Source organism: Arctopsyche grandis, chromosome 6, assembly GCF_051622035.1.
Source record: "Arctopsyche grandis isolate Sample6627 chromosome 6, ASM5162203v2, whole genome shotgun sequence".
Lineage (NCBI taxonomy): Eukaryota > Metazoa > Arthropoda > Insecta > Trichoptera > Hydropsychidae > Arctopsyche > Arctopsyche grandis.
Window position 1 is genome coordinate 27,360,270 of NC_135360.1, and position 14,996 is coordinate 27,375,265.

General features: G+C 32.6%; 1 protein-coding gene across 1 annotated transcript in view; it reads right to left on the reverse strand.

Moving 5' to 3' along the window:
- LOC143913821 (furin-like protease 1) overlaps positions 1–14,996 on the reverse strand; it is a 320,932-nt gene that overhangs the window by 26,552 nt on the left and 279,384 nt on the right. The window contains exon 4 of the mRNA XM_077433837.1: positions 8,618–8,746. Within this exon, the coding sequence (XP_077289963.1) occupies positions 8,618–8,746 (129 nt within the window). The remainder of the gene's footprint in view (positions 1–8,617; positions 8,747–14,996) is intronic.

Here is a 14,996-nt window from a genome sequence, read left to right on the forward strand (position 1 = left end):
AAGTGTTGAGTATAAATCTTACATTTTTGTGCTAACAGAAATATCCTAAGTATGTAATATACCTTTCTTAATAACATCTTGTTCGTCTATAAAATTTAATCTTTTGAATGATTTATCGAACAATCAATAGAGAATGCGACATTCCAAGACCTCGTTATTTGTTTCTGATTTGTTCTGAAGGGACTTGGTGAGCCGAGTACTTTGCCTTATTTGTACAAAAAAAATGATGCGTAAATATGTGTTATTTAAACCAAAAAAAATACGTTTGATATACACAAATCAGGATATTCTTAGAGAAAATTCCATATATGCTCGAAGAGACGAGTAAATGGAAAAATGTTTTGTCTTTGACGGCAAGCCGATACGTAACAATTCGTCAGTACCGCGAAGGGAAAATAATTGAGCGGCGAGTCCGTGCAAGCGAACGACGCGGTGGACCACACCGTAATAATTTATTACCACTACCACTATCTCTTCCTCAGAGAGGGCCAATTCCGGTTTCTGAACTAATCCGAGTGAACAATATCAAAATACACAACAATTTGAACATATTGTAATTGAATTGTTGACATTTTTAAATATTAGGTAAAATATTTAAGAGGATCTCTCTAGTCCAATATTCATATAAGGATTTCATTATATATTTTTTGAAACTATATATGTATACAATTTTGTATATACAAATGTATTATATATTGCAATTGTGAAAATATTTTTTTTGCGCACTGTACGTCTGCAGAATACGATGAACGCTAGATGGGGGTAATTTTAGATTTTTTCAGATGATTTCAGCTTTAACGAAGGCAAAAGGAGGACGAGTGGGGAAGGACATGAAATGTTTTCAAGTTTTTCTCGGTAGTATATAGGAAAATCGTAAAGTTGGGGAGCCGAGTCGTAGAATAGCAACCACCTACCGCTCCCCGAGGAAGCAAACGGTACATCATGTTGGAGCGACAACGTATATACATGTTCCAGCTTTATTAATGTACGTCCCCTGGGGGTCTTGGACCATTTTAAAAGGGAATTACGACGTTTTCAAGAAATCTTTTGTGCACAGTACGCAAGACTGGGTAAAATATGGAGCGCGAATAGCGCTTTATTCTCAATACGGAGAGCACGCTTAGGCCAAAAGAACAGCTGCTTTTGTTAATATTATTTGTCGGCCGTTGTATGGCCGTTATGTTTCACGTCACAACTCAAAGTCAAAGAAAATTGAAAGTCAAATACTGTTTAAAAGGAATTACTTAAAGCCGTGTGGTAACTCATTAGTGTAGTGAGCTTTTAAAGCAGGTTGGTTAAACTTTTAGGTTCGCTGCTGTAATTAATAGACTACACTCCACTTTGTCTTTCACACCTCAATAAATAAACACGAAATATAGTATATAATAAAGCAAGTGTTTTATCTTTCGAAAAACTTAAATTTTGTACACGAATTTGCCAAAGGAAACATTTTCAAGCATTAAAAAATATATATATACCGTATATTTTACATTACGCGCATAAGTGAAACTTACTTACATAAAATCTACATACACAACAGATAAGAAACAGGTTAGGTTTGTGAGGTAATTTTCAAAAAGGAGGAAGAGTAATCCACTCTAGTCTAACAGTGCAGAGAGAGAATTTACTTGCGTAAGGGAATTTTCACTTAAAAAAATAAATTTTCAATGATAAGAGATGTATAGTGGAATGAACCGTCATAAAACACCAATGGCCCATACACGAAAAACTAAGAACGAACTAATAAATAAGTATAGGTAATAAAACTAATAAATGAAGCGGAATATCTCCCGACACACGCTTGGATATTTACTATCAAAAGTACTTATGTACATATCATATAATAACAGTAGCAAATCGTTAGATATAACATATTGAGCTTAAAGCGTGTATATAAATTCTATCAATGTAAGACATCAACATAAATACGTACGTATTTATGTTCAATATTAATTCAAGTAGGTTTAGTACAAGGTCATTTATAATCCCATGATTCTGATATATTCTATTTAACTCGTCAATACAACACTCTCCAAAGTCTAACTAGAAAAATCCTCAGAATTAATAGTTGGGATAATCTTCAGGCACGGGTAAATGGGCAATTACATACACACGTCAAGAGTACGTGCTTTCACACGAAGCAAAACTTATAACACCAATAAAACAATACGGCCGGCCGTATTAAGTAATCGTTTTCAATGCATATAGAACGAAACCAAATGTACAGTTATAATAGTTATAAACGGTTTAGCGCTGTTGTGAATTAAAATTTTGTTTTCCGGTCGGAGTTTCTTGTGTGTGCGATAGAAAACGGGCACGAGAGATAATTAATTAATGAAAAACGAAAATTTGCGTTATACGGCAGGCGGTGATTTAATCAATTTTAATGGTTAAAGTTAAATTAACTCTCTGGCTAAAATATTTTACATACGCGCGCGCTTAAAGGTGAGTTTACCGAGATGGTTTTAGTGAGAGAATATGGCCGGGATGGTGCGTAATTCAAATCAAATTTTCACAGATCGCGTGGTTCCAACAACGACTTAAGAGCAATTTGGTGGAATTTCAACAAGGCAGTAACGAGATTATAAGTCGTCGCGTTTGCCAAGTTACTTTTTGATGATTGTAATAATTAAAGACCGAACATGACATATGTACATACATACAACACACGTGTCTTATTATTATATTATATTCAAAAGGTATTGTGTAAAATTTGATTCAACACGGATGTATGGGTACATACGTATGTATTTGTTCTTTTCATTTGCATCTAAAATTTAAAGATTGCTTGCATGTTAAAAACTGAAGACCACTAAATTTGGAATACTATCTCACGGTACTCTAACATTTACAAACAAACGACTTGTTTTGAAAGTATTTACAGTCCATTGTCCCTACAAAAAATATCCGAGTGACGCTGGTCACGTGTGTGTCCACTATGCACTGTTTTAAATATAATATGATATACTATCTCATGGTTTCCTAGCTCTGATCGTACTCTGGAAGAATTCAGAGACCCAGTTTTATTTATTTACATATTTGCCACAGTGTTATTACAGAATACTCTAACGCGTCAATGTGATCAGACATATAAGCATAATACAAATACTTTATATAAGATTACAGACATATAAGCATAATATATAATAATAAGCGAGATATACATATATGTTATAGATAATAATACATTTTTGAAATCATATTCAAATAGTGGTGACATAGTGGATAGGATGGTTATGGCCACTTTGATGGAGGAACCACTTTAACAATTACCCAATTATCAAACTATGATTGGAAGCGATCAACTTGGAGTCACAAATATCTAAATCTGACCAACAGCTTTCAAGATTATACTCTGAATACATTATTTTCAATCAGTCGGCTCACGGGATCAAACCCGGCGTCCTCTCGGTGCTAAATATCAACGCAACCACTGAGCCACGCTGCTGGCAGTTTGAAAGACCTCATATAAAAACACCCAGGAAACGCCGGGCAGGTGCGTTTAACGACTAAAATTCCGCAGTTAACTTAAATTAACGTAGCTCGTGTTTTGGAAGAATTCGGACACTAAGGTCGAATGGCCCTATACAAAAATGCTAGAGAAATATCATGCAAGTACATATGTTTGTCCGCCGTGTAATTCCACAGTTTTATATGAATAGGTATGTTTAAACATTTGTCGATAGACCTACCAAATATGGTTGATTATATGTATAAAGTTATTGTACATAATGGGATTTCAAAAATCAATTTTCGAAGAAATTTTTGAAGGTTTTTTTTAAGAACACCGGGCAAAGTTAGGATTTTTGTGCAATGCTGGCTGTTCACAATATAATTCGGATGTAGATTTAAAACTCTGTTTTATATTTAGTAAATATTTTTTGATTTTCATTAAAAAGCAATTAAAATTATCTTTGTAAACTACTTAAAACTGAAGACTAGCGAAGGCCGAAAACTTTACGCTAATTAATTATTAAATAAGCATGAAACTTTGTAACGTTACTACCAACTCAATATCGATGAAGTAGGGTTTTATAATTTCGTATCGAACAATTTGTTTGAATTTTTAAGTACTATCACCTGGGAAAAGCCGAGCTCCTAAAACGAGCTTCATACGTATATATGTATTCTATATACATATATTGAAGGAGTTATGTGCATGAGAAAATGTACAGAATTTTCATTTCCATTTTCAGCAGTACATCCCATTCATGTCTGGACGAGTCAAAAAACGGAAGAATCTTATCTCGTATTGAATTCGCAAGCGAATATTCTAACCTGAGTAATATTAAAAATATCGCACATTTTCAAAGGAAATAAAAATATATATACTGCCGGAAAATTTTCCAGATATCGCATCAAATGTTAGAGATTACGTCCGAAAATAAGAAGTATAATAAAAACACGCCTATTTATTATATAATATACAAACACAGGGGTGATTTGCTCAGCGATAGTAGGAAAGTGTGCGAGTGTTTTCCGCGCTTGGCATCAAATAAAACATTGGACCAATTCCAAATCACTGGCGTACGTCGAGTAGTACGCACCCGAAAGAAAATTGGCACTTGGAAAACCGAGGAAAAATTATACGGGTCACGAAAGTTTTTCCGCGCGCGCACTATAAACGGAACGATACGTCGAAACAAAGGAAACCCACATATACAAATATTATATATATGTACATGTAAATAAATGCACACTGCGATGATTAATTATATTATACGGCCGAGTGTATTTAATGTGTTAATGTTTGCGAGCGTAAACAAACGAATGTATGGAAGTGCTTGCGTATAAAATATACAGGATGAAGTTGGAAAGCTATCGAATTATAAATGAATAAACTTTCTTGTTTATTTTAATATTTCAACTCTGATTTGAAGTCGTAACATCAATTTTGAATTCGTGAAACATTAACGGTAATGTACAAATAGTATAAATGTTTTTTTTGCTATAAAAATCCGGCTTCCAACTTTGAACCACGTACATAATTAAGTGTGTGTACTATCTCGGGAACAATAGGGCCACAATTTTTAAGGGCTTGGAGTTTCAAGGGCTCGGGATAGAAAGGCTACTATACAAAAAACGCCTGAGAAACGCTGGCCACGTGTGTTTGTCCTTTATGCAATTAGAAATTTAAGCTTGAAAGTGATGAAGAATCAATTCAAGAACAGGAAAGTTGAATAATGTTTCGACATACTAAAATAGGCTATTTTATTTGACGCTCGAATTCGGATGAAATAAGAAAAATGTATATTGGGTGAGATGAATGAGAGTTTTCTAAAACAGAGACGAATGGGAGTGTGTTGCAGAGGCTTTCATCCAGCAATGGATGGCGAATGGTTGTAAAATGTAAATGATGATAACTATTGGATTCAAAAACTGTTCGTTGAAATATCTACTAGCGCAACACTAGTATATTTTTATTAATAAAATAATTAGTATTATAAAAAAATATATACATATCTATATGTCAATGATTAATTTATTTACACATGAAAGCAGCAACGTGAACTAGTGGTTAGCATATTATGTTTTTGAGCAGAGTGGTCACGGTTCAATTCCCACTAGTGGTTGCTGGCCAGACCTTGGTTTGTGACTCCAAGTCGATCATTTACTATCAGAGTTTGTCATTTTTTCTGATTTTCATTGAAACGGTTCAAAAAAATTGGCATCTCTTTTCCTATCTCTCTTGCAAATCTGAAGTTATTCAGCGTCTTGAGGTTCGCCAATTTGTATAATAAAATGCTGCATTTTTTTTCCATAGATGTTTTTGTGGATGATGTTTGTATGAATGCTTGTATTGATTGCAATGATCGTATTGTTTGCTTGCAATGCTACTTTGCAATTTTTTACCACAGATGTCTCTGTGGATGATGTTCGTATGAATTCGCATTGCTTAAATGCTTGTATTGATATACTTATGTATTTATATAAAATATAATGTTTCTTGATATGTATTAGTACACTCGTCACTTTGGAGCGATCTGTAAAGGCGAGTGTACATGTTCGATTGAATAAAATAAAGTAAAAAATGCTCAGCAAAAAACAACGAAAAAATATTTAGATTTGTTTCTGATTACAGTACTAGACGATTAACTAGATTTATGTTTATACGTATGTATTATAGATACAAATATCATAGAAGTTAAATTAATAAAAATCATTGGATTTTCGACCGCATCCTGTATCTTTGATAAAATAGAGGAGGAAAAGTGTGCCAATAGGTCAGATGGGGAATTCGAGCGGAATTTGTTCAATATTAAAGCGTCGCAAAGTCGCCCAGTTCCGACTACCACCACTATTACGACTCGCCGTTGAATTTCATTTGCATCTCGGAGGAAATTTATTACCTCTGTGCACTGTGCAATTTTTCGGTATTAAAACGAGCAATGAAAAAATTTCAATGCGGTGCAAGCGAAAATGGCGAAGCTCCGCCGGAATTTTCCGAGCGCTCGCATAAAACCGGGAAAACTGCAGAGCAATAAACCGAGAAGATTGATCAAACGCTGCAACGATACACACGTGTTTCGAATCTATTTTTATTTGAATTGTCTTTGTGTCGCCGACAATACGGTTTAACTTTGAATTAAAAATTTATTCAGGAGACGAATTGCGTCGTGAGAGTAGGTATCTAATGTGATTAATGCATACGAACGTTAAACGTTGGAAGTACAATTAGATTTAATGGATAGTGTAGGACGTGAGTGACAGTGTTTGAGAAGATACATTTACTTACGTTACGCGTAAGTAAATGTGTACATTTTAAATTAAATTAAACTGGGCTGGAAATGTTTGCAAATTTATACAGTAAAAATGTGAGCGAGCATATGTTATTTGAATATGTATCACAGGTAGAGTTTTCAAATAAGGATGTTTAATAAGATATATGTGCTTTTTCTACAATCTTTGAATTTTTTTTTTATACAGATAAAAATTATTAGTTTTTTTTATATAAATTCTATTTCTATATAAAGTTATAAAAGTACTATAAAGGTATATATATTGTAATATTGAAGATCAAACTTAAGCGTGTTAAAAGTTTATGTGCGGACTTTTGACCGAACGGACATTAGGGCGACGGACTATTCGTAGAAGGATTATGAAATTTTGAATTACTTCAATTTACATATTTCTAATCAGTAATGGATGGCGATGATGTTGAAAAAAGACAAATAAATTACGTTTAGATAATTATTTTATTAATTTTAATTATAATGTAGTTGCTTTGTTAAAAATAGTGTTGTGTAGGGGTGGGTTCATTATCAAAATGTAAGGCCAAATTCACTTCACAGCATTTATTCAACGATTCCAGAAGTTCACACAGTAATAACAATAGTTCATTTAACAATTGGTCCTTCATTTGACATTTTTTTTTATTTTTTATTTTATTTCAAAGAACATGAATACTCGCCTTTACAAATCGCTCCAAAGTGACGAGTGCACTTAAACATATACAATGAGTGCAACCAATCAATATACTGCAATTTATACAATGCGAACTCATACAAACATTAAAAGTGACTTCTATGGAGAAATTTTTGCTGCATTTTATAATCAAATTGGCGAACCACAATAACTTGAGATAAGCAAGAGAGATTTCAATAAAAATTGGTATGTTGGATAAGAAACTATCGTCCTGGAGTCACAAACCAAGGTCTCGCCAGCAGCGGGACTCGAACTGGTACTCGAACCTGTGACCACTCTGCTCGAGAAATAATAATCTGCTTATAACTAGTCCATACCGCTGGTTACATACATATCATCAACATCAAGTTAATAATGAAATGATTTTTTGTAGCTGAATTTTATGATAAACTTGATAAATTGACTGTTCAATTTCGTACATTATAATACAGCTATTGACCAACTATAACTAGTAACTGATCAAAAATTAAAATAAACCTATCATAACTAAAGCAAATACAATTATAAATTTTAATCCAAGATGTACTTATAGTGCAGACAATTCAAGTACATAGGACAACACTATCAGTTTCAACATCGATCCCATACATACGAGATTGGCGTAATCGAATGACAGGAAATGCAGTTGACACAAGCGCACACTGCACTAAGGCTTGGTGCATAATTCGCGTCTGTGTTTGGATCGCATCCAGCATTTGGGACACGTGAAAAACAACAACACAGACAAGAGTGCCATAAAAAAAGCAACGCCTGCGAAAAACACACACTCAAACGGACCATATTGAAATTGGACATACCCTGTCTGTATAAGGGTACTCTAGATCAGTGGGGTTCGCCGTTATTTAAGACCCATTTGCAAAATGGCGGGCCGTCTTTATTGCAGCTGCGGGGTTTTTGGCGTCCATCGGCAACTTTAGAACGTACAGCCACCGTCGAGAGGAGATAAAACGTCCAATAAAAAGAGACTCGTTATGAATATAGATTGTATGCAAATGTTGCGGTAAGGAAAACGGGAGGAAATTAAACGGAAACTTTGTATTATACTTACGAAAGTAAAATGCGAGGGTAGTTAACGGCAAGTTGCTTTGATTTTACGAGTGAAATATTTATTTTATGCTTTTTGTTCCATTGTACCTCGTAAAATTTCGATCTATTTTGTATTTTCGATTACAGTGCTATGCATGGTACTTACGTAATTAAGTATAAGGTCTGGGTGATCCTTCTCTAGGCCGTCATCCAGTATTGTAACTACTATTCCTTTTCCTGTGATGCCTTCTCTCCAAGCTGACACTACGTTCATGTCGAGTCCTCCTCCACGATTCTGAAAAAAAAAATAATTTTAATTTATTTCAGTTGTTGTCGTAACAGAGTTTTTCCTTTGAGCAAAGATATGTTTGAAGAAAAATTAAAAGGAGAATATTTAAAGGAGTTCCTTTGAATCGTGTTACAAGCAATATACTCGTATACATAAATGCATATGATATAATATGTATGTCGTCTTTCGAATGTAAATATTTGTTTGAATTGCTTATATCTATAGATAATATTATAAAATGTATATATGTAGATACTGTATGTACGAAAAAGATGTTTTAAGTGAAAGGTGATTCATGCGAAATATAATTTCAAAGAGCAAATTGAATATACACACAATTATAATATTTATCTTTAATTTTTGTATATTAAAATATACCTATATATAAAGCCATATATGTACTGTTGCTGGAATATAAAAATATTTTTGAATGAAAAATTATCAATGAACATGCTGGATGAAGGCTTTCCCAAAACGCTTCCTAACATCTCTGTTTTGTACAACTTCCATCCATCTCACCCCTAGAATTTTCCTAATTTCATCTATTCATATTTCTTACGGTCTCCCTTTTACCCCTTAACATTCTCTTGGGTACCATTCTGGCACTTATTTTCTTCATTCTTCTAGTCACGTGGCCCACCCATTGCAATTCCATTCTCTTCACTCTATCCACTACCCTTGTCATATATACTTCACTCCCACGTATTCTATTTGACCCCACGTATTCTATTTCTGTTTGACTTAATTCACAAATTGTTATCACTTATTTTTATTCGATATGTCCAGAATCTCGGAAAAGCAGAATAAAAGTATTACAAGACAACAGTATTTTTAAATGCAAAAGATTATATTTAATGTTTTGCGAAATATTTCTCGAAATGAAGAAAAGCGGACTTATGGCATTTTAAAAATATAACGGCTCATATGTACATACATATATCCTTAAGAGAATTTATTTGAGTTATAAATAACGCGAGTTGTATGCATGGAGTTAATACTGGAAAAAACGTACTAAATTATATAATACAATGTATTCAAGTATAATCAATTTTGTATGAAGAATTTATAGATACAAACATACATATATCATTCAAGTAAAAAAAATTGAAGGCTTCGTAGAGATAATAAATGAAGTTTTTTCAATTTTCATACAAAATGTTAAAATGGACTTATAATACTTTAAAATATAACGGCTCATATGTATAAGATTCCAACTCTATTAGTACATTCCACTCAAAAACACAGTCATATTTATCTTATTTTTATAAAAAAATCCACTATCGATAATTAATTTTGAAATATTATTTAGCGTAGGTTAAATTTCGAATGATATGTAAGTATTATAATATATTGGATGTAATAAAATATTTTGAAAAAGTCATAGGATTTCAATAATTTCAGACGAGTTTCACATCGGTCAATACACAGGGAATAAATCCGAGATGTCCAAACGGACAAAGTCAATCCATCTCTGAACGATCGGGCAAACCGGAATCTGTCAAAGATTCAACCAACGGTCGCGCATGAAATTTATTGAGCAACTAATCACTCAAAGTGTCACGAACACGAGTAAACTTAAAATTCTGAACAACGCAACGGGGGTGAAAAAAAAAAACAAAACAAAATAAAGTAAAAACAGTACACAATACCGGTTACGCGCACAATAAAAAAATTGCGAACGGTGCATGAAAGGTTAAAGCTGAAAATGATACATTTTCGCGTTCCATAAAATTTATGGGATTGTGCCTGCAAGTCCTCCCTTAACAGAATCGTTCGGCCATACCAATTTATGTAAGGGGCACGCAATTGGACGAAAACGATTCGTGGATTTTGTAGGAGCACGACATGAGCAAGAACAAGGAATTTCAATTTATGTATGTACATATAAATAATAGTATTATTTGTGTTTCAGCTTTATGTTCGTATTTTGTATGGTTTCGTTTCTTTTATTTTTCCATGTGCGCTCCACTAGTTTCATATATATCATAATATTTACTGTTGCGCATAAATTAGACTTAATAATGAAGGAATATTTTGGGGAAATTTCCTGCGGTTTACCGGCCGACGAATTAAGGCAGATGAACGTGGGGAGGGTTGAGTTCAAGAAGTTATCCGAAGGATTTATTGGATTTCTGCGCAACCGGAGAAAAAATAAAATAAAAGAAGAATCTTGAACGAATGCTAAGACATTGTATTTTTATATCGTCTCCATAATGAAAATTGTAGTCGTAGTTTATTGCGTAGATTTGGCTAACGGATTCGAAATGTCACAGTTGGGTTGGACAATAAAATTTAAGTAATTTTTTTATACATATATACATATGTACATATATAACATCTGCATGTATATTATCAGTGAGAAATAATATGAATATTAAAATATTATACAGCATCAGAATGCTTCTGGATCTTTGTAATTCGGAAAATCGGAAAAGATGACTATCAGAGTGGGCGGAATCTATATTTATCCCAATTTATTAGAAGGGATCTACAAAAAATGTGGAAATTACAGAACAGTGTCACTCATCGCTCATCTAAGCAAAGTATTGCTCGGTATACTGAAGGCAAGACTAAAACACTACCTTGACTGGAAAATGCTAGAAGAGCAAGTTGGATTTAATTAAGGCAGGGGCAGACGAGAACAAATTTTAAATACATATGTATATGATAAATAATCGAGAAAAGTCGAGAATTTAAGATTCCCGTAATACTTCATAGAACTGCCTATGGAAGGTCCTAGAAGAGATGGTTGTCCCAAAACAAATAATAATAATCCGTTATATTTATATTTGAAAGTAGCGGAAGTCCTATTTTCAGTTCCAAAAACACTATTTTTGTTTGATTTCATTCACAAGTATTTCTCGAAATGAAGAAAATTTGACTTTTTCTTCATTTCAAATATAATGGCTCATATATTGAAAATTTTGAAATTACATAGGAATTGCAAACATAATAGTGTGTTCGTATGGCAACCCTTCAATCTAGGGCGTGTAGCCTTTCTAAAACTCTTTTGGGTCTAAAAAAAATGTTGGTCTAAAGTGGAAAACTTAAGCTTTCCAAACAAAGAAACACACTCGAGTGATTTTATAAGGGAGCCCTTCGATCTAAGGCTCCAAGCCCTTCTCAAATTCGCTTAGGTTCAGTGTGAGTGTACCTTGAGATAGCTTATCAAATTTGATGGTCTAATGTCGAAAAACGAAACCATACGTATTATTCAAAATTGAAGAAACAATCATGCTTTTGAAGAAACAATCAAATATTTACTTTATGTATATAATAAATTAATAAAAAAATATTATATAATAATATATGATACATTTCAATGGTAATTTATCATACCACAAGTATGTATGTACTTATTTAAAGTACAACATATCTTTACTTATTTCATAAACCAATATTTTTTATTGAATGAGTGTTTTGTTTGCGTATAACATAGCATACGAGTATAAGAAGCTCGTATAATATACGAATAGACGTACTCGTATAATAATACCACTTCAAACAAGACATTTGTTTGTGCAAATTTCGATACTGAAATTCACTCGAACAAGATACGAAATTCAATTCTAATGAGCGTTTGTATTTTATTCGGAATAAACGCCTCACGCACTCGCAGTCAAATTTGCCATAGCAAGGATCGTTATTAGGTAAAGCCGGATGATATGCGGCACATACAGAAATATGTTTATCATAAATTTGCAGAAGCTGGTGGTCTTCCTGATTCAGTCAAGCGGCATACATAAAACATTATTTAAAATAGGACGTAAGTGAGGACCGGAGAAAACGGGCAAGTCTCATATACACACACCCAAACACCCATATGCCTATATGTAAGTAGATATTGTATATACCGGTATAGGGGAATAATATATTCAAGGCATTGGTATTCGCGGCACATACGGTCGGGGTTATATCGGAAAAATGCAGATGTTCCGTTCGAGAAGCGGTCGGAAAATACGCAGTTTTCATTCGTCCGGAGACCGACGGTGTGTTGACAATGAAAACCGGCTTTAACGCGACGGAAATAACAACGGCGATAAAGTCGCCATAAATAAAAAGAAGTGAAAAATTGGAGCCGAAAAGAAACGCGCTTAAAATGCGCGGCGAGAGGAAAATAAAATAATAAAAAAAGAAAATGCTCGCGAACAGCGCGGAAAATCGTTTTGTCGGCGCGTATTATTATTTGTCCAATACAAACGAATTAAGTCCAATGGCACGTTTTAAAATGTAGTATTCGCGATGGGAATCAAATTTGATGGATTTCATTTTAAACCAGCATTACACATGACTTTTAAAATAACATATGACTTTTAAATTAAAATAACATATGACTTTTAAATTAAAATAACATATTATTAGCGCAATTTGATTTTGATTTTAAAATGCTTTTTATTATTACGATATTATGTTACAATACATCTTATATACATATATTTTAATAGCTACTGATCTACTGATCATTTTCTATTTTAAATTTTTTAATTTAATTTTGTTAGTAATCATAGTATTATATTATTCTAATGTTAAACAATTATTAACACTTTTTAAAATGTTTTAAACGTTCTATTTTTCAACTGTTGATCAATGGAAAACTCGACATATTTATATGCAAGTACTAAATTTTGATAATTTCATCTGATATAATTTGACAATATAGCTTTTATCGGCTCTTGCTAACGACTTTTTATATACATAAGTGTAATTCGAGAGCGGGAGGGGAGGTTCGATCCATTTTTTTTTGTATATAAAAAGTTGTATTGTCATCGTAAGTAATTACGTTTGAAATATTTGTCGAAACATTTTTTATAAATTAAATAAATTTTAATCAATGGTAAAATAGAATGTGAATGTAGTAATAATTGGCATTAGGTAGCCATAGATTAGCTTAATGGAACGAGAATTTATTTATGTGGACATTAAAAATTCAACCACATACAAATGTAGGTATGAGCACGTACATAAATGCCTAATTTTCCACAGCACGTTTGTTTTACATAGTTGAAACGTACACAGATTAATACAAAAGATGAAAATAGGAAATAGCCTTTGAGAAAACTAACAGCAAGATTATTAAAATTACTTTTAACATTGTGTACATAAAGTTTTATCTAAAGGGAACAATTCATATAATAATTATGCGACTAAGATATATCTATATATTTAAGTTAAACAGTTCCTCTTACAAACTTTAAAGAGATTTTCAAACTAATAGAAATGATTGAGATTGTTTGTAATAAAATGCTAGTAAACAAATTATTACAGTATGAAAAAAAACTGAATAGCATGCAAGAAAACATACATATAAGATTTAAAATATTAGATAAAATCACTAGAAGTTGAGAAGAAACTTTCATGCGTTGAATAAAAAAGTACTACGAAACGACTCTGATGTGTAAACTTTTAACTTCCGATTCCGATTCAGTAAATAAACTTTTGACTAAACTTTTTCTCTTCCAGTGTTTTATATTTTTTTATTTATAAATAAATATTAGCACAATATTAAATACATTAAGCTAATAAAACGTACGTATTTGGGTCCGATTATATTAGCACAGCACAAACTGACAACTTTATGTAAATAACATTACGAAAAATATTCTTTACAATACATTCTACATACATACATATGTATATGAACACATTCATGTTCCATAATATATATACGTGGCGTAAACATAATAGCAGTAGACAACATTATCTATTCATATTAAACCGCAGTACATGTCATCGTAACATATAAAGCAAAACTTTTGGTTTTCTTTGCCTACCATGGAAATATTAGCGCATGACGTAAATTCAAAGTGGCGAGTGCACGCGTATTAACGAATGTACGCATGCGAATACAAATATTATCGGAAGCGCCATAATTATAATTTATATTTCTTTTGTATAATTCTCAATATGTATAATTTTTCATTTTTGTACTAAAAGAAGTATTCAAAGTAGCCTACCAGTCTTAATAATATCTTCTTTGTCTTCAAATTTTAATCTTATGAATGATTTGCCGAACAATGGATCGAGAATGCAAAATTCCAAGGCCTCAATATTTGTTTCTATAAAACGAAATTTCGCACCGCACAGATCTGTTCAGAGGGTATGTATCGTTTCGCGAGCCGAGTCCCATGCCATATTTGCACTCAAAAAGTTATGTGTAAATACGTGTTATTTTAACAAAAAAAAACAACTAAATGATGTTTCATTACAAACCAGAATATTTTTAGTGAAATTTCATAGACAAGTAATTAAAGTATGT